The 27,308-nt window shown below is 34.0% G+C and overlaps 2 protein-coding genes across 5 annotated transcripts; one reads left to right on the forward strand and one right to left on the reverse strand.

Annotated features, from left to right (window-relative positions):
* The first annotated feature begins 2,462 nt into the window (after positions 1-2,462).
* LOC128210051 (myosin heavy chain, cardiac muscle isoform-like) lies at positions 2,463-13,581 on the forward strand. Of its 4 annotated transcripts, none has more exons than XM_052914342.1 (17): positions 2,463-2,602; positions 4,201-4,251; positions 6,779-6,853; positions 7,327-7,392; positions 7,625-7,750; positions 7,866-7,928; positions 8,040-8,135; positions 9,791-9,883; positions 10,049-10,102; positions 10,229-10,351; positions 10,467-10,532; positions 11,105-11,188; positions 11,683-11,724; positions 12,040-12,132; positions 12,353-12,457; positions 12,931-13,014; positions 13,120-13,581. In XM_052914342.1, exons 1-17 carry the CDS (start codon positions 2,514-2,516, stop codon positions 13,190-13,192), a joined length of 1,383 nt encoding a protein of 460 aa, XP_052770302.1. In that variant the 5' UTR covers positions 2,463-2,513; the 3' UTR covers positions 13,193-13,581. The 4 variants fall into 4 exon arrangements, with proteins under 4 accessions (XP_052770302.1, XP_052770304.1, XP_052770303.1 ...); XM_052914344.1 differs by having other exon boundaries at positions 7,333-7,392; XM_052914343.1 differs by lacking the exon at positions 2,463-2,602 and adding an exon at positions 3,821-3,954.
* Positions 13,582-21,313: 7,732 nt separating this feature from the next.
* LOC128213440 (spore coat protein SP65-like) lies at positions 21,314-22,231 on the reverse strand. Its single transcript, XM_052919132.1, has one exon. The coding sequence runs from the start codon at positions 22,229-22,231 to the stop codon at positions 21,314-21,316; it is 918 nt and encodes a 305-aa protein (XP_052775092.1).
* Between the last annotated feature and the right edge of the window lie 5,077 nt (positions 22,232-27,308).

The raw sequence follows: 27,308 nt of genomic DNA on the forward strand, positions 1-27,308 counted from the left end.
TTTTGACTATTTGTAGACGCGGGTGCAAGGTTAGGTCTTTTAGTCAACACATTTTCATTTTCTGCGTAATCATCTATAATGAAATATTCCACTCGGTTACTCAGCAACATTTATTTTGGATTCTTCGGCTTGCTTTCAAATTCATGTTAAGGGCCTGCCACAGTGCAAAAATGGGTGGGGAAGATCAAAAATTAAAACTTTTCAAAAGTTCATATTTTATTTAGTTTTTGAGGAACGATCTTTTTGAGGAGTAAAACATACATTATTGGAGACATGTTTTGGGATAGCAAGGAGTTGACCAAATTTTACAAAAGAAGATTTTATCAGATTTTGGATAAAAAAGCATTCACACTTTTTCGGAAAAGTCTGTCGACATTATAACTTTATTTTTGTGTCCAAATACCTCAAACATCTAATCAACAATGTCTTGAGCGTTCTTGATCATATATTTAAAAAAAAAATCTTGTCCCCTTAAATTATGAAAAAAGTTGATGAAAATCATTTTCTGACTACAAGAATGTAAATATCTCTTAAAATGTAGTAAGTAAAATGCTGCAATCACGACAACTCCTCATTACAGCTTCACATGTTGCAATGGATATATGAATTATGCTTTTTAAACCTCAAAACTGTTTTTTAACAATTTAATTCTGGATCTTCAAACGATGTTTGTTCTGTGGAGGTCCCTTAACTTTGCAATTTAAATCGTTTTTAAAAGAAGGGTTTGTTCATTTTGCACTTTAAATAGCATATGTCCCATTTTGTGACTAATACGCGATAGTTATTTTAACATGTCATGTAAAAAGTAGATCTGACAATACCTGATTTCGATTTGCGGTACTCAAGTCTGTAAATAATCTGATTATCTTTGAACACTTTTTATCAGTATATTTCATTGTAGGTACATATTTAATACTTAAGTACAATGTTGATAACACTATATTTGAAATAATGCACATGCTCTTAATATTCAGTGCTTCAACCGTAAAGGAAGAATTAATGCTACGATGAAAAATCGCGTAATGTGTTTTTAAACTAAAGACATATTCGTTGAAATCGTTTGTCACGTTTTAATTAAAAGATAAAAAAGTCGGAAAAAGAGGAAACTATGTCCATATCAACGTCAACGTCGGATATCCCCGATACACTACTGCGCAATCATGAATGAGGCGTACCGGAAAATGTACCGTGGTTGTCGACGATGTATAAACCTGAGCACGATTATTAATCTACCATCGTAGTCAAATTTATTTCATGTCTAAATGTGGGGTTTATTTGCCCGCCGTTTGTTTGTCATGTCAAAATGCGGAATTTTTTTACAATAAGGTTTAGAAAAACTAAAACGTAGGAAGATTCATAGTTATTCTATCGAACCTTGTGTTGACTTGCCTTGGTTATTTGTTTTTAAGAAAGGACTGAAATGATTTAACACCATGTTTTTGTCGATGATTTAAACGATTGGCTATCAGACTTGAGACTAAATATCGAGGTGTACGTCCCAAAATACAATGCTAATCTTTCAAAATAAAACCGTCGCTATCCTTTCAGCAATCCGTTTTAAACACATGATTTATCTCTTATCTTGCATTGCAGTTGAACAAACATGCACATTATTGGTTTTAAGGTAATTTGATAGTTTTGATAGATTTGTTCGGATGACACATGTACTCACAATTAGGTTAGCCGAAAAGACTACATTTTATAATGCGAATCGCGAATAATAGTGGTATTTAATACAGAAGTCTCAGCATAATATTTAATGTACGTTCATGCGCAGACCATTGGTATTTATTTACTAATATTTATTTTTCTCAATTGTTGTATGAACGTGTCACCAGCTTACACAAATCAGGTTGTGTTATAAACAGGGATATCGTTATGGAGGAATGACGTCAGGGCCTCAATCCATAGATATATTTTTTACATTAAACTATTTTAACTTTTAACAAATGAGTTCAGTTTGATCAAAAGGGTCAAATAGTTAGAGCAATACATTCTTAAAATCCCAAACTGCGGCGCATGTTTACTGTCCTGTGTGACTTTGTATGACAAACATGTTAAAACAATGTAAGTTCAAAGTTCACCAATATAAGAATTAAACGCATCTCCATATAAAAGAACAGACAAACACTCCTATCAAGAAAGTGCATCCTCAGTGGCAGTATTCATTAAGCATCTAAGTAAAAAATCAAATAAACGAAACATTGCCTTTTCCTAATTAAAATTTTATGAAAACGAACAATGTGTGTACACCAACAATACTAAAATAAGCTAGAAAATGGTCTTATCAATATAAGTATATAAAAAATCTGATGAAATGTAGCGGGTTTTTAAGTGTTGTCAAAAATTATGACATTCTCACTAAGATGAAGATATTCACTAAGATGCTTATTAAATACGGCTCCTGGATCATACATGCGGCCATGGTCATGGCCATTACGTGCGGAACAATTGTTATCATGTCTGCGCATACAAGGTGACATTAGATTATTGATAACAAACAGTCAGTAGAAATGGCAACCGCTGACGTTGAAGGTAGTGATTTAAAGGATACCAGTAATTCTGGACCCAAAGGCCAGGATCGAACAAATGGGAGTGCCAGGTTATGTTTTGTTTAGTTTGCTTATGTTTTGAACTTGTTTAAACATTTTTTATTTGAGAATGTGTGGCGCATACAATACAGTCCGTTTCAATGTTTAAGAGAAACCAGTTAACATGTACATGCAGTATGATAAATTACATGTCCATAGACCGAGAAAGCTCAATATAGAACAAATTTATCAGAATGCACAAACAGGACGATAAAAATTCATGCACAGAATGTTGCAAACTGCTACAGGCAACTTGTATGTGTACATTTGAGGTGCTACATAATCCACATTGTTTTCTATGTACAATTTTAAACAGAACAGAACAAAAAACTATCTATTTCGATTTAAACTTAAACATAGTAACACATGATACTTGCAAAACGTAATATAAACCAACTTTGTATTCAAATTTGAATGAAATGTGAGATATACGTCAACAGATGTCAGTAGGCGCGTGAAAAGCGATTTTCCATGTATCATATTTAAACATGAATACAAATACAAAAAGTGAAATGTATAATCTCAAGGGAAAAAAATGAGTTTTAAGTGTCAGTACAAGGAGATTCGGAAATGATTGTAAAACCAAACAGCAACACACATGTACAAAAGCAAGTACAAGTAAAAGCCCTGTTAAGCAACCCCTCGAGTGTCAGGCTTAGCCAATCTCACGGTTGATGACAATATAAGACAAATATCTTGATATTAGCTAATATGTAGGTTAAGGAATGGGGACTGTACTTGGTCAAAGTAATACTTTATTCAAAGTTAATAGCTGTTTAGTCTTTTGTAAAAAAGGGAAACACCAGTCTCTGTTGGATTGAGACAAATGAATTGTCGCCGAAGCATACTGATATTATTATTTGGAGCTGTTAAACCAATGGAGTGATTCACTTGACATGTGGTAACTCTGGACACACAAAAGCACGTGGGCTTGGATTCGTTGAAGCGGCATGTCAATTCAATGACAGCAATGGTGGTGCAACGCCTGAAACAATCATTAAGACAAATGTAATGATCAATAATGATCAGAAATTGAATATATTCACATGATTTAAACTTCAGAATATTTCAAGAGAATGGTATGCTTTTTACTTCGTCGATGTTCAATCATTAAATGTTGATTTGAAATGTTTGTTTGCTTATGCATTTTAAGGTAAATGACACCGAAGCTAAATCATACTATCGAGTACAAGTAGTAAACGCTCTTTACAACATATCATTTAAGTAGAGAGGAAGTTATTTAGACGAGTGATATCTCATAATAAACAGTCAGTAAAATGGCTACCGCTGACTACCAAGGTTTGGATTTAAAGGATAATTTTGGATCAAAATGCCAGGAAGACCGAAAGAATATAAGTTCGAGGTTATATTTTGTTCATATGTTTTTCGTTGACATTCATGCCGATATGCTAATTTAATGACAGTAAGAATCTATCTTATCTTAAGAAAACAGCCGAGCATTGTGTGTATCCATTCCACATAGTTTTTGCAATATTTTAAGTATTTTATACTTAATTATTGAACATATGATAAATTATGTATGTTTATAAGGAGCCAAATGAATCGAGAAAGCATAAGTTGAAGTTCGATATATCATATTTTAATTTAGACTCGGAAAAAGAACAGAAGAAGAAATGAGAGAGGAGCATCGGATTTTGAGGTAAATACCATTATTTGTTGATTTTTGCAAATGGTCTTAAGCAATTGTGCTGTCTTTAAAGTTCTCTTCAATAATTGAACATTTAATCACGTAAAACACATAGTATCAGACGATGATATATTATGTCTCTCAAATGTTATGACTATGCCAGAACATAATAATTATAAACCTTGTAATTGAAACAACCTTCCTGTACACTGTTATTAAATGATACATATCTATGGCTTTATAAACGAAGTGACAAAGTATTTTGAATGTTACAACCAGGTCAAATCCTTTATAAATAGTATTTTTTAAAGGCTGATATTTAAGCAATTAGTTGTAATAACATAGCATATCAGATTTCTTTATGTAAAGTCAGCAAACTTTATAACAACGATACAGTATAAACTACAGGGTTTTATAAAACATAAATCACTGACCTTGTAGTGAACATGTGTGTTATAAGCAGCTCATATCATTTCTAAATAAGACTCGTTACAGGGTTTAAAATAGATTAAGCTTTGACCTTGTTTAGAAGCACAAAGTAATGGCCAAAATGACACTGACTGGTAGATAAAAACTCCTCAAACAGACCATATAAGCATCAATATAACTTTTTTGAAACACTGTATGTTTCCAAAACATGATTTGACAATTGAAGACGTTTTTCCCACCCCTGAACCGAATTCGAAATTAAGAGATGTTAGGCTTTGGACATAAAAAAGATTATGAAATGGTCTATATTGTCTTCTTTAAGGCATTGCTTCTTTGCCTCTCTTTAAAAACAAAATTAGCATAAAAGTGTCATGTTATATGAGTCTAACTTATATGAATGTTATTGCAAATACGTATGTACGTTGTGTATATGCTTCTGAAATGTATTTAAATATAACATTTAAAGGAACTTGACACCAGATGATCCCAAAACCGGCAAATACAGTATTTCCACAACACAAGCTTAGAATTGTCAATACGAGCTAGAATGAGGCCGATAATCATTTTACATGATTAAAATAATATGTTGTCGCTGTCTCAGCTGAGTTTACCCGTTATGCACTTTATAGTGTGTATATTTAGCATGCGAAAGACACTTGACTAGTGCGGGTATATATATATATACCGACGTTATTTTTTTTAATAAGTTTAAATTTACGCGGTCGACGAACCCAGTACATTTCGAATTGGAAAAAAGCAAAAACTGCGAAAGATACATAAGATTCAATGCGTTATACAGAGCTATATCAATATTTTGTTCGTTTTTGACAATTTTCCGTTTATTGTATTATGCAATTGTATCCTCTGGTGCCTAGCTCATGTGACATTAATAGTTCATACATGGGGATAAAAGGCTGGTGTTTTCAACAAATGGGGGGCATTTTCTCATTAAGTGTATCATGTTTTTTACAATTATGAGATAGAATAAGAAAATCTGTTTTCATAATAATCGGATGGCCCAAAAGCATTTCCGTATTTTAAGCAGAAAATGTTTTTTTGCGAAAGTATATTAAAACTCATACTCTAGTGTATGGCATTGTTTTTAAAACTGGTTATACATATTTATATTGAAAACACTTTCCAAAGAATGTTATCCAGGACCCTTTTCCTTTTACAAGAGGCATTATATGAAAACGCACTCAAAATAACCACTAACTGCTTGAATGCATAATTTCTACGGTTTCATTTGCACGTGAACTTTTGGGAGAACATTTACCCGGAATGTTACCATTCTTGAAAAGCTGAACAAAGCATTAGATATAGAGATTCAATATAACCCTGCAGATTTGCTCTTTCTGTTTATTTCACTCCCTTTATATAGCTTTTTTTTAACAAATTAATTTCCGAAAATGATACCATGGTATGAAGCTGTGTTTTATATTGTTAGTGTCATCTTTCATCTCACCTATGTCGTTGAGCCATTCTCATTCATCAGAGTTTCAACATTGATAAATTTATGCTGTACTCATATCATCCAGTGTTCAGCATGCTCTGATTCTTCTCTATTCTATTCCATAAGTGAACATGCTAGGTATCAATTCCATCTTCAAATTACGTGTGTTATAAACCCTTAACATCCATTATGCATTTTGTACAATAGGTAAGCTTTAATTGTATAATTTACACCAAAAAGTCTTAATGTCATTTTAACTTGTACCTCAGACTTGTTCAATTTGTCAAAAGGTACTACGGATATTACAAGAGGTTGAAGGTTCTTGGATTTGTTGAACTATGCATGCTTAAATAGCATGTGTCGAAAAATTATATTTATTTCCAGGTTTTATTTTACACTCAGACTGAAGTACTTGTTAAATTGTGTACTAAAAGAATAAAAATTCTTGGGATAAAAACATGTTCTTTCAGCACTAAATACATAAAAATAAAGTAAATCACTTTTTATTGACCCATGGTAGATGAATAACTGCATATTTTCTTTATATATTTATACAGCTATTTATTATGATTTAATGGGAGAAAAAATGGTGTTAACAGTGCTAACGATGTTATTGACTAGTAGGAGGAAAACATGTTGACACCATGAACATTTCAGGGAATTACGCAAACTCGAGGGACATCAAAACCAGATTTTCGAGGTCGTATCATCAATGAAACGCGAATTATGCAAGTAAGCCGTAGTAGTATACTAATATGCATTTCAGAATAATAAGATATTGTATTGGGTTTTAGAAATAACAAACTACCAAAGGAACCATAACAGGTCAGCTGACTGGTCATTGTTTAGAAAAGACGTTTATATATAGACCGAGCCAATTTGAAGCAATTATTAACTAAGACTAGATGTCCGTGAATCGGATGTTTCACCTTTCGGGGGCTCGCCGACCATTTTTGTGTCGCCTGCGAATCATGGCAGACAATAGGAAATAATTTGTCTCGCGGCGTTGGCGTCGGTCTTCTGTTTCCGATCATGGTATTTTTGAATGGTCTGTTATTTAGTCTTCAAACTTGTTATTTAGCTCTTGTTGAGGTTACTTTGACGTCGCCGGACAAATATTTCCCTATGTATCTGTCAATTTTCGCATGCGGTATAAAGTTGTAACTTTAAAACACAAATTTGTATCGTTTTAATGATTCATTGAGTTGCAGAACAACGTCAAAGGAGGGTCAAGAAATTGACAATCGTCTCCACGACCAGAGTGTTACAAGGTATACATACTCAGCTACTAAGATGTGAATCGAAAAACAAAGTTGTACATGCAAGTCTCATAAATAAGTGGATAATGACTATGAATAAATATGTCAATTAGAACGGGTTTGACTAAATCTTAAGCAGTTTCGTGGCATAAACTTTTATCTAATTTATACTTTCATTTAGAGCTTCTCTGTAAGTATATATACTCTAAAATGCTGTTTAACTTGAGTACCATTATTCCTTTAGTGTCGACGCAAACAGACTTGAGGTCGAAATAACACAGGAACAGAAACATATATCTGAGTTAAACCAGCAGCTAGATGAGACGAAACTAACGATCACAACATTGGATAAAACGGTCGCAGATAATGAGTATGTACCACTGCTTTTACCCGAAATCGTTATACTTTAATCTGAACAGTAATGTGCCAAACGATAAAAGTGAAGCCTATATTTTGCTAATTCATGCTTATATGACTAATTTCAGAAAGCAAATAGACGAATTGAATGGTGAAGTCAGACAGCTCACTGCAGAAAAGGAACAGTTAAGGTAAACATGGTCAATAGAAATAAAGAAACATACATCGACTTTGTTCAGCTTATTATGTGCAATTTATATGAAACACGTTTTTCGAGCATGTTTTTGTGATTTGTTTTACAGTGGAGATGGTGAGACAAACAAGGCAAGGATAGAAGAACTTCAAAAGAAGGTTACAGACAAAAATGAAAAGATAAAAGAAATCGAAAAAGAAAAGAGGTATGCGAGACTTATAATTGACCTTACTTGGTATACATACTTTTTCTTTGAAATTCGTTAAAAAATCAAGTCTACCAATGCAATAGTGTATACTTTTTCTGGCAATATCATTAAAACTCATTATTTAGTTAAAACACTTTGATAGCAAACGAATAAATGTTCATTTTTCAGTGCAGCTGTATATCATGGGCTTTTGACCTAGACGTTTTGACCAAGCAAATGATGTAATATAAAGCGCGGTGTTTACTTATATATAAAATAAAAAAAATGATTCGTTTATATTTAAGCTTAGATGCACCAAATGGATGTAGAGACTTTTATCACCGTTGTTTATCTTAAATGAAATTGTGAACACATCTCGTCTATATATAACGCAACATCTAGGTTATGCAGAGCCACAACAAAAACAATAATACAAACTCCATTTACATTGCATTTCATTCTTGTTTGACACAGTCTTCCTTACTAATGCGCAAAAGTTTGCAAAAAAGACATAAACAATATATTGATACATTAACGATGACTTCGTTTATCTTACCGTGCTTCCGTGTCAATGAATTCATTCACAAAACCCTTAAATTTGTAAAAACCTTACATCTAAGCACTAATTACCGGATGAAAAACTTAAGTGAAAAACTACAGAAACAAGCTCAGTAGCCAAAAGTTTAAACATAAACCCCGTTTAATGGCACGGGGTAAACGCCAAAGACATATAACACACAAAAACAATACAAACAAGAAACATGGAACAACAGCACAAAACTCAAAAAACTACACAGTGCATATAAACTATAAAAAAAACTAATTATGTGTATCAAGGATTGTTAGGTACCGCCTTGGAACGGTCAGAAAAATGTAAATTTACTGGGGGTTTACATCAGTTTGAATCATGCACAAACCTCACTCTTATCCCAACAATCCTGAATAAAGAAATGTTCTTGGGCTTGCAAGAGACAGTAATCATTGGAATGAGGGATAATTAATCAGATTGTTATTTGTTATATATATTTCTTGTTCTTAAGACAAAACACTTTGTGTTTTTATGTTGGCATTCAACGAATTGTTTCGTGTTAACCACTTAATTTTACTTATGATTTGCGAATTCCATTACGTAAATGGTAACACACAAATCTTATTACGTTAACCAATTATTATGTTACTTATTTAGTAGAATTCGCAAACCATAACTAGTTAACCTGTTAGCCGCTTGAATCTGGAATGCATCTATAACTACATGGTAACACGAATCTTATTACGTTAACCAGTTAGTACGTTACTTATTAAGTGTAATTCGCAACCCATAACAAGATAACCTGTTAGCATCTGAATGTGGAATGCATTTATAGCATAGTGGTAACATGAATTTTAATACGTTAACCAGTTAGTATGTTACTCATTAAGTGGAGTTCGCAAACCATAACGAGTTTACCTGTTATTGTTGTACAGCTTAAAAAAGGTAAAAGGTAGCAGTTCTGGGCATTTTCAAGCCTGTTTTTAGTATTATGATATTTTTCTTACCAAAAAGGTAACGCGAATATTAACTAGGTAGCTAGATAATTATCGCGAAATTAAGTGGTTAACACGAAACAATTCGCGAACTCTATCAGGTTATCCTACGGCAGTTATATGCCAACATATGTTTTCTCTTCTTGCAGTACCTTAATAAAAAATATTGAAGTAAATAACGGTGCTGTAACAGAGCTTACGAGACAACTGAAATACAAGACTAATTTGGCACAGCTACAACGGTATTTCTTTTATTTTGTCTATTTCATTTCCAATAGGGTGCATTTGTATTCCTTTCAATGTTTACAAATACATCATCATCATCATCATCATCATCATCATCATCATCATCATCATCAGCAGCATCATCATCATCATCATAATACAAAAATATTTTATTATTTTAGGGATTTGCATCAGCTGAGTACCACAGCCGAGCAGAACAGTGCTCTACAAGAAAGGTTATGCATATGATAAAATAGTTCGTAACATTTTTAAACACTGAAGTAAGATTACAAAGTAGCATTTTTGTGAATTGTAATGTTTTGTGTTTTTTAATAACTGCTAATTTGTTCTTGTTTTCACAGATGTTCATGTTTGGAGGAAGAGATAGACACACAATCTGCGGAAATAGAATATTTAAAAAGAGAAAAGGATGATGTATATGCCGAGATGAACGCACAAAGACAACGTCAAGAAGATAATTCCGTGTGAGATTATATCCTTATATACTATTATATCCTTTTGACATGTTGAGAATACTCCAAATGAGTTTAAGCAAACACTGTTTTAAACCTTATGGTTACGAGTGATTTTTGATTGCAGGGAGCTAAAACAGAAAATAGACGAAAATGCAATACTACAGAGCCAACTGTCGGAAAAAGATACCAGGTATTTTTTCACCGTTTCTGTCTGTAACCCAGAGGTATTTCCGTTGTGCGGAAAATTCTCAATAAAAATGGTTTAATGTGTGAAATACATGTTTTCACATGCTCAAACGCCATTATTCCTGACACTTTTAAACCTTTGGTATCTATTCTTGCTTGATTTATCATCTAGCATAGAAAATAAAGCATTCACTGGTGTACTAAACTTAAAAGGCCATTTATGAAAGAAATGTCATGTCGGACTGTGCAATATTTAGAGTTTGTTTTCAAATGGAGATATTTCCTTTGGTATTGGATCAAAATGTAATTTAAAGCCTGTACTTCAAGCATATATGTTGTTATCTTAATCTGCATCCGCTCGAAATACCTTTAAATGTTGTCTTAAAAGGATCACTTTACACTGAGTTTTAGAGGAAATGACAATGGTGGTGTGTATACTAAATGCGTTGCTCTTGTTTGGATGTTGGGATGTGACAGAATGTATCTTTTATTTTTAACGAGTGTATTATTTTAATATAGTACAAAACTATTGTTTCAATATTTTGTAACACAGCCCTGAATGAGGTTTGTTTTCAGGCTAATTCTGCTGGTTGAGGAAAAAACTGGGGCCAAATATGAAATTGAAAGACTGGAAAAAGAAATGAAGAAGGAAAGGGATAAGTATGTTTTATTATATACCCATCACAAATTTACACGCAATACACGTCTCAAATTACGGTAGTCCGTATTCCACTCCAGTGCAATACGGCCGTATTCCACTCTTGTGACGTCACGTCATAACAAGTATCGTTGCGCGATGTTAAAATGACGTCATAAAACAAAATAGAGCGTCGTTAAAATGGCATTAAATACAATAACATGTGACTTTTAAGTGATCTAACCAGTAATGCATAAAATAAAATGGTTATTAGTACTGCGTTTTATCCGGAATGTCGTATTCGACTCACGTGGATTTTTGCAGATTTTGATTTCACTCGGCTTGTGCCTTGTGAAATCCGAACCTGCAAAAATCCACTCGAGTCGAATACAACCTTCTGGATCAAAAGTACTAATAACCTATATTTTGTTCGTTATCCATAAACGAGCTTGATTTTGCCAAGATATAAATTTAATAATGTATTCAATGCTGAGTTCATTATTCATCTAAATTTTAGATATGCCGAAACCCTAGAACTAGCAACAAAAGGAAAAGAAAGGTAAGGACAGTAAAGAGAACCAATAAATATTCTTCTCATATGCTTACATCTCGACAAATTTATTTCAAATATTGATTATTTGATTAACAGCAATGTAGTTATCTATTGAAAAAAACAACATCTGTACACCGATTTCCCTAAAGGAGAATAACATGAACTTAAGGGGAAAATAAGGTAAACGAAGTCGGTTGCTATTCATTACCATTTTGGACATTTTGTCGTCATTTTCTCCAAAGCTTTTAAAGACTGATTTTAATTTATTTTGAATGATTATGAATACAAATGCACACACTATTTTCTCTCACATTTTGTCAGCTCAACCGACATTGCGAAAAAGCAAAAAGAGTTGGATGATGCTAAAAGAGAAATCGAAAAATACAAAAAAGAGAAAGAGGAAGAAAAAGCAAAGTATGTATTAAAATGTTTATACTATTTAATGGCAATCGTTAAAACACTGACAGCTAATTTAAAGTGTACACACGTGCCATTTGAAAATAAATAAAATACTTAATATATTATATATATGTGTGTGTGTGTGTGTGTGTGCGTGTGCGTGTGCGTGTGTGTGTGTGTGTGTGTGTTATGAAATTGGCATTTGTCATGTGAGTAAATTTCATGCAAATTGTAGAAAAAAAGTCGAACTTGACGAAGCATCATCTGAAATGGCTATAGTCCTAGAACAATTGGCTACAGCAGACTCTGCATTATTAGAGGGAGCTGAAGCATCCAAAAAGTATTACTTTAACATCACTTGTTGTTGTTTTCTTGGTGTTTAAGAGTGTGCTTGTGTATCGGGGGGGGGGGGAACAATGTGATTTAGTAGTCTTATTCAAGGGTTCATCGGCCTTTAATAGTGATAAGCCGTTAACATTAACATTGGACACGCGTTATTGTCCCTTCCGTTTGAAGCTATGCAGGAAATGTAACCAATCATCAATTTATATTATTTTGGTTTTAAATAAAGCAATCGGCAAATTGTATTCAGTTAAACATTGTAAGTAATGCAAAAGCTTTACAACATAGGGACATAATTCGTTCCGGTGTCATTATGTAAACATAACAAAGTTGACTCGTGTTTCGTCTTGTTAGTTCCTAATACAACTTTAGAATATGAGTTTAACATTTAATTTATCTATTCTCTAGTTATAACTAAAATCGGGTTCTTACTTTATATGACATATTTTATATTTTCTATAACACTGCAAGAAAGCAAGAAGAGTTAGATTTGGCAAAAAAAGAAATCGAGCAACTCAGAAAGGCAGTCAAACGAGAAGAGGATGAGAAGGAAAAGTATGTATACAGACTGAAAAATAATTGAAATTCGTTGTAATTAACACAAATATATTTTCTGTGTACACACTTGCCAATCATGCGAAAATTACATGTACATTGTAGGAAGACAGTCGAGCTAGACAAAACATCATTAGAAATAACTTCCCTTGCTCTTCGACCGGAACAGTCTTCGTAAGATGCAGGGAAAGAGTTTATCAACTGGACAGGGATTTGCAAAATGGGCTGTCTCTTGCACGAAGGCTCCCACGAGGAGTTTGCCTCGAATTTAATAGCGATTTATTATATTACTTTTAAAACGTTTCGAGTTAGTGTCAATGACGTCATTTCAATGTTCAGTGTGATATGCCCCGTTATGGTTAATGGAACCATTAGAAAAAGCTTATTTGTGAATATCAGTTATTTTACAACCCAGTTGTATATACTGTTTATCCAGAATTGTACTTTGGTCTTAATTGGTTAAATTTGTTACTCTACTTTTTGATTTTGAATTTCACTTGATGTCCGTTCGTTGTTGATCACATCCTTGTAACACCCCCTTTATCAAAAATAAAATCTTGAAAAACGCCAGGCATTTTCCGTTTATTAAGCCGTCCTGGAAAACCCAAGTTGATTTCCATATGCAAGGTAAGTCGCTTGCAACAACGCGCCAATTCTAATCAATTTATTTATTGTGTTGTTTATCTTATTAAAAACTAGGGGTTGATGTCATTACCGGGTATGAACGCAATTGGGCTGGTCAAAGTGTGTGGAGGCCTTTCAGTAATCCTTTCTTACCCATTCTGTAAATAGAACGACCCGACTGAAACCGGAAACATTTTTTCAAATGACGTCACCATAACGCGGGAAAAGATCAACCACTTGAAATCACTTTTAAACGTAAAAGTGAAACACTTATGGCAATAATACATTTAAATATAATAAATTAACACTTTCTAAAATGTTTTTTTTTTTTTTTTTTTTTTTTTTGTGTTACCTTTTATTGTCCCCGTACATTTATGGTATGCGTGGTTTCGGGGCACACCACAGGAACATACCTCACAAAATATTTCATAAATATAGGGAATTTTATACATACTTGTGTATTAAATTTTAGTTATATCAATAATGATACCATCTTAAACAAAACATCATCTATAATTTGAATTATTATATACATCCTTGTCTTTTTATTTCTATTTCAGATGTTAAAACAAGTATGACATAACTAAAAGGGTGAACACACATCTAAGTAGTATATACATACATATACATACACATACACATACATACACATACACATATATACATATATACACATACATATACATATACATATACATATATATACATACATACATATATATATATACACACACATACATACACATACACACACATATACATATATCTATATATATAAACAAAGCAAAGAAGTGAAAAAAGTAAAGAAAATATAAACACTATGTTCTTGTACAAAGTATATAAGTTTTTACTGTATTTAAAACGTATGTGGTCTAGATAAACAATTTTACAACTGACCAATTTTTAAGTTCTGTTTCATTAATATTTGATTTTTCATAAATATTCCAAGCAAATTTTAAACTACTCTTTAAACCAATAAAGGATGGTCTTATTTTTCTCCTTTTACAGAGATATATGTATTTTTTAATTTCATAACTAAGTATATTATATTTAATTGAATTTTTACAAGTGGTTCCCAACAAAAATGTCTGGCAATTTAATGGGAAAAAAACATTTATGGCTGATAAAAACTCTTTAACACAGTTTATTAAGGTTTGAATAATCTCACAATTCCAGAATATATGAATCAAGGTTTCCTCTTCAGACAAACAAAATGTACATAATCTATCATTAACAATATTCATTTTAAACAAAAGTGAGTTTGTAGCTAAAATCCTATGTATGATTCTTGTTTGAAACCATTGAATATATGTATCTCTTGTAATACTAAATACCAATCCATAGATCTTTTTCCAATTTACATCCTGGAAAGCAATATCCCATTTAGCCTGACATGTTGGAGTATCCTTATTTTTTATCAATTCATTATAAACTTTTTTACTTCCTTTGGTTTCAAGCAAAATATCCTTTACATAACATGACATTGATGGGTTTTGAGTTCTATCATTATTACTAAATGTAATTTTACATGTTTTAATGTAGTTCTTAACAACTCTAATTAAACCTTCAAACAATATGAAATTTATATTTGTCCCTGTACAATTCTCTAAGTATCTCTTTGTTACAAATGTGCCTGTATCATCAACAATATCTTTAATAAAACGTATTCCTCTATTATAAAGACTTTTGACAAAAATACCTTTATTACCAATCTTCAAATGATGGTTGTAAAACAAAGGTGTATCTAGTATACTCTCAACAGTATCAGTGGATAATTTATCAATGTAGCTATTAAATATGTTTAGTACATCAATCCAAAAATTATTTTTTAATTTCTTTATTATACTTTCAGCAAACAATTTTCCTGTATTAAATACTTTACAGACATCAAACAATGAGTTCATTAACACATAACATTTTCCTTCACTATTCACAAATTTTCTAAGCCAAGAGAGTTTTAAGCTATTACAATATGCTACAACATCTATCATTTTTAGACCTCCATTACTGTACTCTTTTACTAAAACAGAGTTTTTTATCTTATGGGGTCCATCCCTAATGAAATCATAGAACATATTTATGATTTTATTGAACACATGTGTACAAGGGTTTGGCAATGACATAAAAAGATGTGTAAAAATGGGTAATAACAATTATTTTACAACAGTGATCTTTCCAATTGGAGTTAACTTCCTTCTTTTCCAATAACTGATACATATCTTCACCTTTTCTAGTTTGCTAATAAAATTTAATTCTATCATTTGCTAAGATCTACATCAAAAATTAAACCTAATAATTTAAACTGTGTAGCTCCCCAGATCAATTTATATTTTGTTTTAATTGACCTTGTGCTATATTTTAGGGAACCAATCCATGTTAAATCTGTCTTATCAAAGTTAATTTTCAAGCCAGAGTATAAAGAAAAATCATGTAATAATTTTAAGGTAGCATTCAATGATAAATCTGATCCATCAAGTAACAGAGATGTATCATCTGCAAATTGAGATATTTTGTATTCAACACCGTCCACTGAAATGCCCTTGATAGATTTACAATTTCTTATTTTTATTGATAAAATTTCAGCACACAAAATAAAAATATAAGGGCTTATCGGGTCTCCCTGTCTACACCCTCTCCCAATTTTAAAGAAATTTGACAGAAAACCATTCATTTGAACAGCAGTTTCAGTATTATTCAGAAACAAAGAAATCCACTGTATAAACATTGGTCCAAAATTAAAGAAATAAAAAGTTTTTTTAATAAAACTTAAAGACAAAGTATCGAACGCTTTCTCAAAATCTATCATCATTAACATACCAGGTATATTATTATCCTCAGTGAATTTCATCAAGTCATATAGTAGCCTAGTATTTTCACCAATGTGTCTTCCTTTTATAAAACCAGTTTGGTCTTTTGCAACTAAAAAATCTAATACAGTCTTTAATCTGTTTGCAATGGAACCAGATGCAATTTTATAAACTGTATTGAGCAAGGTAATAGGTCTAAGGTTTTTAAGAAACTTCCTTGGTTTATTATCTTTTGGGATACATGTAATGATACCTTGTTTTTGAGTAATAGACATTGATCCATTTTCTAAAGCAAAATTTACAGCTCTAACTACAAAATATCCAATACGAGACCAAAAAGCCTTAAAAAAATTTGCAGTGAATCCATCCGAACCCGGGCTTTTATCATTTTTCATATTTTTTAAAAAAGAAGAGGCTTCTTCAAAAGTTATAAGACCTTCTAAAGACTGTGCCTGATCAATTGACAGTTTAGGAACAGAACATTCATTCAAGTCATTTTCAATATTATAGTCACCTTCTGAAGTACTCTTAGAGTATAATTTTTCATAAAACAAGGATGTTTCTTTTAAAATATCATTTTGCTCATATACAAAACAGCCATCTTCCTTCTCAATAAAAGGAATGCATTTACTGATAGAATAATTCTTTTCAAGCAGACAAAAAAAACCTGTTGGCTTTTCACCATTATCAATAAATTCTGCTCTTGATCGGATAATATGTCCTCTTATTTTCTCTGTTCTTAATGTACTTAATTCATTCTGTAAAGCCTCTAATCTATCCTTATTTTCATCATTCAAATTTTTTTCTATATTTCCAATTTTTGTTAAAATATCATTTTCCTGAGTATTTTTACTTTTAACTTTATAACTTGAGTAGGAAATACTTTTACCCCTAATTTCCATTAACAATGTTTCTAAAAAAAGCTGATCATTTATCACAAATTGAATTTCATTATTATTGATTTCGGACAATTTATCCAAGCAATATACAGGTAAACAGTACTGTTGTTTGATTTCTTCAATCTTTTGGTTAATACTATTTAAATATTCTATATCACTTAACAACGAATTATTAAATTTCCAGAGGCCCTTCCCATGCTTAACTTCTTGTAGTTTTAAATCAAGACTAACTATAGAATGATCAGATCTGTAACTTATATGTATATCACAATTTCTAATATTTGGCAATAAAGCATCAGAAACAAGAAAAAAATCCAGTCTGGCCTGCTGTAGAGGGGTAGGTTGTCTCCATGTAAACTGACTAATATCTCCTTTCAATGCTCTAAAACAATCAGTAAGATGCCTATCCGAAATAATTGTTTGTAGTGTCTGACGTGCATGTTTATTATTATCATAAGTTTTATAATTTTTGTAATCTAACTGAACATCAAGTACTAGGTTAAAATCACCACAAACAATATAAGAATCATTTTCAAATTTGTCAATGAATTTGAAAATATCTGTATAAAAACTTGGCCTATCTGAATTTGGGCCATAAAGCGCACACAATGTAAACCTTTTTAATCCATAGGTCAAATCAAGCACTACATAATTTCCATGTGGATCACATTCAATCCTATGTACTTTACAGTCAATATTTTTGTAAATAAAATAGAAACTCCTTTGGAGTTTGACGTACCAAAACTATGATAACAGGATTGACCATCCCACTGTGAGTAAATTTGTTTTTCCATATTCGGTATAAAATGACAGTCTTGTAAGCAATAAATATGTGCCTTTTGGGCTTTTAGAAAATTAAAAACATCATTTCTTTTATTGTTGTCTTTTAGACCTCGACAGTTGTAAGTAATAATTTTTAAATCAGTCATTACAAATATCGCCCACAGAAACTTTATTATTTATCATTTTCCTAACAGTGAATGACCACAGTTTAATGTTGCATACATCAGAGTAAAAGGTAAATACTGAGTATAGACAAAAATGCATGAACAACTACTACCTCAATATACAAGAACATAAAAATAAGTGCAAAGTGAAAATGAACATGTAGAAAAGACAGAAAAAATTCAATTTTTCCAAAAACACAATCCCAAGTTTAATAAAATCTTATTACAATAATTGATAAGATAAAACTCTCTTATCAGCGAAATAACCTGAATAGATATTAAGTAAAGCTTAACAGCAAAGGTTTAGTAGTACCTGTATGACTACAATTATTGATCAATGAAGCATTTATATAACAGTGAATGACCTATTGATATAATCATATTGACAGATCAGTGAGCACATAATTATTGTAACTTGACATGACCAATGACCTCTGCCGATCTATTTTTATCACTAGTAAAAACCCATAATTATGTAGTATACAGTCCAATGAGTACATACTATATAACAGTGACTTATAGGTGGCGCTCTTGTGAAAATACAAACATAAGGAGCACATGGTTACTCTTTATGCACATGTAAACTTGTTTCAAATACTATGCAAATAAAATAAAAAAATATATAAATATATGACTTTAACATGAATTGAAGTCAATTTAGTTTAAAAACAGGTTTCAAAGGAAAATGCAAATGCTAATTGCTTACTGGTTAAATTTTAAATCCATGCACATATTAGGTAATTTATCCAGTCACATTGAATGTAAATAGTTTATGATGTCACTGTTTTCCGTTCTCGGTGAGCTCTCATAACGGCATCAATATTGTCATACACATCAAACTTTATTATTTCCTTCCTGCCAGTAAGTCCGTAAACTGCACCATTAAAATACCAGGCACTGTCAATGGCTGGATGGAGGGTTAGTCTGCTAATCAGACCCGTGTTCATCTTGGTCACGTCGTCAACGAGGCGATGACCCGCAGTCTTCATTTCCCGTCTCTTCCTCATCACCATGGCCTTGTCATTGTTGTTACGGAGCTTCATCAAAACAGGTTTGGCATGCCCACGTCCGCCCGGAATTCGGTGGATAGCAACAAAGTGATGGCTCTCAAGTTTAATACCCTGGTCCCCGAGAATGTCAATCACCTTCGTTGACAATAATGCTTCCGTCTCATTACCATCTTCTTTAATGTCCATGATTTTGATATTATTTTTTCTTGAATACTGTTCATTATAATTTGCTTTCTTACTGGCTTCCCGACTGATACGTCCGTTTTCATTTGCCTTGTCTTTTAGCCTGTCAATTTCTTGAGTGTAATAGCTCTTAGAGCTGTCCAGCTATTCCTTAAGAGCATTATTGTCAAATTCCAAACTATTAATTTTGTCCTCCAGGCCCTTGGTTTTTAAATTAACCAGTTTCTCAATGTCTGTATCAATCTTTGCCTTCATATCCTCTTCAATATCCTTCTACATCCTCAAGATCCTATCTTCAGTCTTTTGTTCCAACTCTTTTAAAATGTTTGATATAGTACTGGTGATTAAGTTTTCTACCTCATCTTTTTTAAGCATATGTTTGAGATCACCCCTAAGTTCTAATAGGTTTTCATTCACCACATCTAACTGTCTCTGTATTGCCCCATTGTCCATGCTATCATTGCTGACTTCAGAATTTGTCCGTTTGGCAGTTGGTTTTTCATCACCTTTTGCTGATATTTTGCCCGGGGGCTGATATTTTGAATTGGTCTTTTTGTCCCTTTGTTCTTTTGAACTCATGATTTATATATTTTAGGGTAAGTGTCAACAGTGTCAGAATTTAATCCAATAAATAGATAATATCCAATATTCAATATCCAGGTTAAATTCAGACAACAAAGAAAAATCTTTTCATTCCTATTTTCTTCAAAAGTATTTTAGTAATTCCAAAATTAAATCCATCATCCTGTTCGTCTTAAGTTAATGAACATCCTGATACTAAAATTTCATTTTTTCACCCCTAATTTGATTGTGAATTTGTCAAAAAAGCTAGAGATGATCTTTAGCACAACATTTCAGCTAAAATGCCCTCAAGCAGAAGCAGAACTTTCTAAAATGTTGATTTATATTATACGGTACCTTCTGACACAATGCAAACAATAACAAGATCAATAGTTTTCATGTAGATTGTTATGCGATGAATTGCGATCCGAACATATCCGAAGATGTTGAGTTCATCGATTGATAAACGCAATTGCCGAAAGGCAGTTCATTTAAGGAATGGAAGTTGAGGTGTAAATATTTAAGGAATGAATTGCGGGCTTGATGTCATTATCGGGGTATGAACGCAATTGGGCTGGTCTAAGTGTGTGGAGTCCGAAGGACTCCTCGCGTACTTTGACCAGCCCAATTGCGGTCATATCCCCGATAATGACATCAAGCCCGCAATTCGTTACTTATATTTACACGGGGAATAGATCAACCACTTGAAGTCACTTTTAGACGTAAAATTTAAACACGTTTGGCAACAATACGTTTGAAATGTAATAAATTAACACTTTCTAAATGTTGATTTATATTTTACTGGACCTGCTGACACAATACAAACAATAAAAGATCAATAGTTTTCATGTATATTGTAATTCGATGAATTGCGATCCGAACATATCCGAAGATGTTGCGTTCATCGATTGATAAACGCAATTGCCGAAAGACAGTTCATTTAAGGAATTAAAACTGAGGTGTAAATATTGATATTTTAGCAACGGATATTTTGCAAACTTTAATCGTTACATTTTGGGTACCAGCATTTGCGGAACCTCATATATGTGTATGACAATGACATCCTTTTTGACGTCGTGTTACTTTGAAAATAACGTTATTGATACCAAAAGTATATATCTGTTAACGTACAGTTTAGTGCCGATATTACATTTATATTGAAGGCGGCGATTGTAACGACAACTGACGTAACAGTGAAAAATGTCATATACGGTTGCGGAGGATACAGTAATAGTGCATATCAAGTAATCGGCGTCCGTTGCGTAAGTTTAAGATACAGCACAGATTGTGGCGACGGCGCTTTTTGCGGAAGCTGTAGTAGCATCACCGATCGTGTAGACAGCGTTGAGTGGTGAGTCTAAAGTAGCAGTGCCAATCGTGGTGACGGCATTGTGTGTGGAGGCTGAAGTAGCAGTGCCGATCGTGGTGACCGAGTTGTGTGTGGAGGCTGAAGTAGCAGTGGCGATCAGGGTGACGGCGATGTTTGTGCAGGCTAAAGTAGCAGCGCCAATCGTGGTGACGGCGTTGTTCGTTGGTCTCGAAATAGTAGCGCCAATCACGGTGACTGCGCTGTGTGTGTAGTCTAGAGTAGCAGTGCCGATCGTGGTGACGGCGTTGTGTGTGGAGGCTGAAGTAGCAGCGCCGATCTTAGTGACGGCGTTGTGTGTGCAAGCTGATGTAGCAGCGCCGATCGTGGTAACGGCGTTGAGTGCGATGGTTGAAGTAGCAGCGCCGATCGTGGTGACGGCGTTGTGTGTGGAGGCTGAGGTAGCAGTGCCGATCGTGGTTACGGCGTTGTGTGTGGAGGCTGAGTAAGCAGCGCCCATCTTGGTGACGGCGTTGTGTGTGCAGGCTGAAGTAGCACCGCCGATCGTGGTGACGGCGTTTGGTGCAATGGCTGAAGTAGATGCGCCGATCGTGGTGACGTCGTTGTGTGTGGAGGTTAAGATAGCAGCGCCGATTGTTGTGACGGCGTTGTGTGTGGAGGCTGAGTAAGCAGCGCCCATCTTGGTGACGGCGTTGTGTGTGCAGGCTGAAGTAGCAGCGCCGATCGTGTTGACGGTGTTGAGTGCGATGGCTGAAGTAGATGCGCCGATCGTGGTGACTTCGTTGTGTGTGGAGGCTGAGGTAGCAACGCCGATCGTTGTGACGGCGTTGTGTGTGGAGGCTGAGTAAGCAGCACCCATCTTGGTGACGGCGTTGTGTGTGCAGGCTGAAGTAGCAGCGCAGTACGTGGTGACGGCGTTGTGTGTGCAGGCTGAAGTAGCAGCGCCGATCGTGGTGACGTTGTTGTGTGTGTAGGCTGAAGTAGCAGCGCCGATCGTGGTGACGGCGTTGTGTGTGCAGGCTGAAGTAGCAGCGCCGAACTTGGTGACGACGTTGTGTTTGGTGGCTAAAAATGGCAGCGCCGATCATTGCGACGGCGTTGGTTGCGGGGTCTGATTGAACAGCATTGATAGTGTTATTAGACGGAGTTTATGTCGGACTCCAAGGTGTCAATATTATATATATTTTGTAAGCTTGTTTCTTCTGCGCATTGACGGAACATTACGCACGCCGTAATATGTATATCGTTTTCTGACGTAGTAGCGACACTAACAGTGACAGAGTAATAATTACGCTTAAGGCGTTTAGGTGACATTGTTTTTATCACTAACGTATCAAAAAGACGGTTCTTTTTACCGTAACAGCCAAGTTAATGTAACGCTTACATGTGTACCGCGTTAAAGACGCTAACGAAAATAGATTTTGTTAAATGCTGTATTTAGTGTTGTGACTAGAAAAATGGAAACCATCTTAACACTGTCCATTTTAGGTCAGCTCGTAAATAATTATGATACAATGAGCTCTATGCAGTCTCAAGAAATATATAAAAACAAAATGTTGAATGCATCAATTTTACAATAAACTCATTATTTTTATTACTTTTACAATATACACTAGCGGTTGAACGAGTTTAATAAAAAATATTACACTCATAAACCATGCATATTTATTCATATTTTGGAAAACTTTAACTTTATTAAAATGACTTACGTAACAATATGTATATTTCAATAGTTCTATTACTTAGGTCTTTGTTAAGAAATTAACTAAGCGTATAAAATATAGCAATTATGCAACGTTGAGTTTAATTCGATAAGTATCAAATATATACAGTCGAAACTTGTTATGTCGACTTTTTTGGGGACCTACGTGAAAAAGTCGAGATAACGAACATTCGACACACCGAATTACAAAAAAATATCACCAATCCCAACACATTTGAGTTCGATTTATGTTCGATGCCCGACTTCTGCTATTGAATGGTCTTGTTACATATTACCGTCGTGAAAACAGCAAACGTATTATTGAAAAATTGATTTATTTGTGTCAAATGTATTTAATTCAATTCAATTAATTGGTTTTAAAAAGTTTGCTTTCTTCATGCAGTGTGGAAAAATTTCTTCGTCACGTAACTTTCATTGTTGTCGAATTTTCCCATGATATCACCGGCGTCCTCGTGCGTTTCAATAAATGTATCTTGTGCAATAACGATGAACTGTATATGTTCAAGTTAACAATAAATGTTCTGTTTTGTTCTGTTCTGTTCAAATAAATGTCTCTTGAAAAAAAATAATCAAAAACATAAACAAACAACTCTAATTATTCACACTTATAAAATAACTTCCAATTATGACATTTTGTTATTTTGACACGCACGGTAATTAAGCGAAATGCCGCAAGTAATGAATATTTTCGCACCTACAGCTCGATCTATAGTTCGACATAACGAACAAGAGAACTGTGTGAAATTCGACCACAGGGACTGAAATAGAAGGTCGACATAGCAAAAAAATCGAGAAAGAAATATCGACACAAGCAGATTTATTTTATATAAAATAAGAAAGAATAAATTCGGGACCGGAGAAAAAAAGTCGACACAACCGGAAAGTCGAGATATCCGACCTCGACATAACGAGTCTGGACTGTACTTAACATGGATGGACCGATGCCGTAAGAGAAGCAATTGTACTCCTTGTTTGTGAATGCTTGACGTTAAATTACCAGAAAATGATGCTAGTAGACAATGTTAAGACATAAGCAAAAACCTTTTCTTTTACTACGTATAGTATCTTTCTTGTATTTGTTCGTATGACATTTCCTGTGGTAACGCTCTGCAAAAACACGCATGTTTGATATGCGTTATGTGTGTTAATAATTATTGGTCCAATTTTAATGAACAAATCATGGCTTGGATAATTCTTAAAACATATCACATTTTGAATTTTAAAAGCGATTATTTCTTGTTTTCAATTGCTATTTCCACCAGTTCCCCCCCCCAATAAAAAAATACTGTTCTTTTACTGTTGCAACGGAGATTTTGGTTTTGCAGACACCATCGTTACGCCGCTTATGTCATCATATGGACGCCTTCTGCGAAAGATACTGATGTTGCAGAACAACCAACACCATGGCAACGTAATGACAGATACCTGCAAAGTAAATTTTGTAATGGCGAGCGACATGTATTTTAAGGAGATATTTGTGTATTACACTTATGTATCATTATGTCAACGGGGACACCGACGTTGAATAACTATTTTACCTTGAAAGCCATGTACATTTGTATTCTGCACAGACGATAGTTCTAACACTATTTTTTATCAAACTCTACGCAGTGTTGCATCCCTTACAGTACAGGGGTGGTATTCAATATGTAACTGAAGTCAATCTTATGGTCATACATGATTGACTTCATTCACTCTATTGGTTAGTTATAAATAACAAGCAATCTGAAATGTTATTAAACTATACGATCTATTTTGCTTGTTATGGGAGATAACTGCGTACTTTTATTATGCGAGCACATCGACGTTATCCGTCTTATAAATGACTGTGAAATGACACAATCGCAAATACACCATGTTGCGGATAAATAAAGAAACTGTGCTACTTTTCAGTAAAATTGCGGAAATTTAAGTACAAGCTTCTGTCGATGAATTTGTCGCAACAGCAAAAATAAATTCGACAGCACTTTCGTGGCTATAGACGTCACAGCAGACATCCGGTCGGCGGCGTATTATTCTGACAAACCGCGAAAACCTTATATTTTGCAGACAGTTCCAGTGGTGTTCCATATATTCATTGGCCCTGCTATGCGAAGAACAAGAAGATCACATGTCCCCATTCTAATGTGTACCCTTTTGTCTGAGGTGCAGATTGTGATTTGAAACTTCATCAATATTATCGGAAGCACCAATCAACTACATGTAGGTAACGTGTACATCACTCTTAGCTGTACGTGTTGTTCAATTACTAAGAATACCACACCCAAAGCAAACGTGTACGGATATACACTTGAAAAATGATATAAAGCCAACCTAGTATCTAGCTAGGATCAATGATGTCATTTTCATGCTCAGTATGATATATCCGATTATGGTTAATAAAATGTTCGGATAAATGTCTTATTTGTGAGTGGAATACCTGATACAATAGTAATTCTACAACTTCTTTTTGTGTAATAATAATGTCGTATTGTACTTTAGTATTAAGTAAGTATGTACTGCTAGTATTTGGATTTGAATTTGATGTCCATTCGTTGTTGATCAAGTGCTTGTAACATCACTTTGATCAAAGAATTGTTTTAGAAAATTCACGAAGCATTTTCTTTTGCATTCAGCCTTGCTGGAAAATCTATTTTGGCAGTAGTTTCTTGCCGATCGATGGCTGCGAAATATGTATAATCAGGACAGCGATTTATAAGGCCACTGACGTAACAGTGAAAATAATGTCATATATGGATGCAGATGCTATAGTTCTAGCGTCAGTGATGGAAACGGCGTCGGTTGCGAAGACTAAAGCAATATCACAGGTCATGATGCAGCGTTGCTTGCAAAGGCTCAAGTAACAATACAAATCAATGCAACTGATATAATATCACAAATATAGAAGACGGCATCGGTTGCTAAGGCTGAAGTTACATCAAAGATATAGGAGACGGCGTCGGTTGCTAAGGCTGAAGTTACATCACAGATACAGGAAACGGTGCCTGTTGCTAAGGCTAAAGTCACATCACAGATCAAGGAGAAAGCGTTGGTTGCGATGGCTGGTGTAACATCACCGATCAAGGAGACGGCGTTGGTTGTGAAGGCTGTCGTAACATCCTTGTTTAATCATTTCAACGACGATTTTCGTTTAGCTGGTACAGTCGTTACGCCGCTTATGTCATCATATTGACAGCGCATGTAAATGACACTGACGTTTCAGAAATTATTTTACCATGGCAACGGGACACTAGCCTGCAATGTATATTGTTTTATGGCGACGTAGATATTGGCGAATACAACAGTGTATCATAGTGACGACTGGTACACTGACGTTACATAACTATTATTATCATAAAGACCAAGTATATTGTATACACGGAAGTTAAAACAATGACCTACTGACACTAATATTTATAATACAATGATATTTTATAAGGTCACCATGTCAACTGGCTTATATCTCACCGTCTCTTTTGCAGACACTGACATTACAGACTTGAGATAAAGATACAATCGCGAAATACCTCATGGATAAATAAAGCATCAGTGATATTTTTTCAGAGGAATTTTGCGTAACAAAATGAAGGCAATGGTAACGACGTTTTTTGGACACCTGCGTTAGGGTTAATGTTAGGGAAACTGACGTTACATCGTTGATAATTTCGACGCATTTTCGTGGCAATCGATGCAAGAGCGCTTATGCCATCCTGTCGGTGGCGTATTCTTCGGAGAAACTGCGATAACGTTACATTTTGTGAAAATGTCGATTGATACTGAAGATTTCATAAAGATCAATTTATTACCTTTACATCCATACCAAAAATGTATGTATTTAAGTCTAATGATTGCAAAATTGCAGACATACCAACTTATTGAAACTAGTGACAAAATTGCACGAAAGAGAAGGGCATTTGCCTCTAATCAAACGGGTATATGAGATCATGTCGACATACTTAAGCTTCAATCATAAAAGTAAATGATGGTCAAAGGCATACAAATATTGGTTTGACAGGTTTTAAGAGAGGTCAGGAAGTGAGGACATTAAAGACGCAGAAAATATCGCCAACAACGCTGATGATACGATTTAGTTCTATACAGAGCTACTGGTTTACAAACGATATGTGGAGCGATGTTCAAAATACGATTTTCATGCATCGATGGTTACACAAATGGGAAATCTAAGCCACTCTCTAAGCTCGTGTTTTCGCTGGCACGATTTCGTGTTTGTACT

Source organism: Mya arenaria, chromosome 2, assembly GCF_026914265.1.
Source record: "Mya arenaria isolate MELC-2E11 chromosome 2, ASM2691426v1".
In the NCBI taxonomy this organism is placed as follows: Eukaryota; Metazoa; Mollusca; class Bivalvia; order Myida; family Myidae; genus Mya; species Mya arenaria.

Coding starts and splice junctions, on each gene's coding strand:
- LOC128213440 (XM_052919132.1), bottom strand. CDS start 22,231: ATGGGTGCTGCTTACTCAGCCTCCACACACAACGCCGTCACAACGATC.
- LOC128210051 (XM_052914342.1), top strand. CDS start 2,514: ATGGCAACCGCTGACGTTGAAGGTAGTGATTTAAAGGATACCAGTAAT. Junction 7,393..7,624: donor CACGACCAGAGTGTTACAAG/GTATACATACTC, acceptor TTATTCCTTTAG/TGTCGACGCAAACAGACTTG. Junction 13,015..13,119: donor GAAGAGGATGAGAAGGAAAA/GTATGTATACAG, acceptor TGTACATTGTAG/GAAGACAGTCGAGCTAGACA.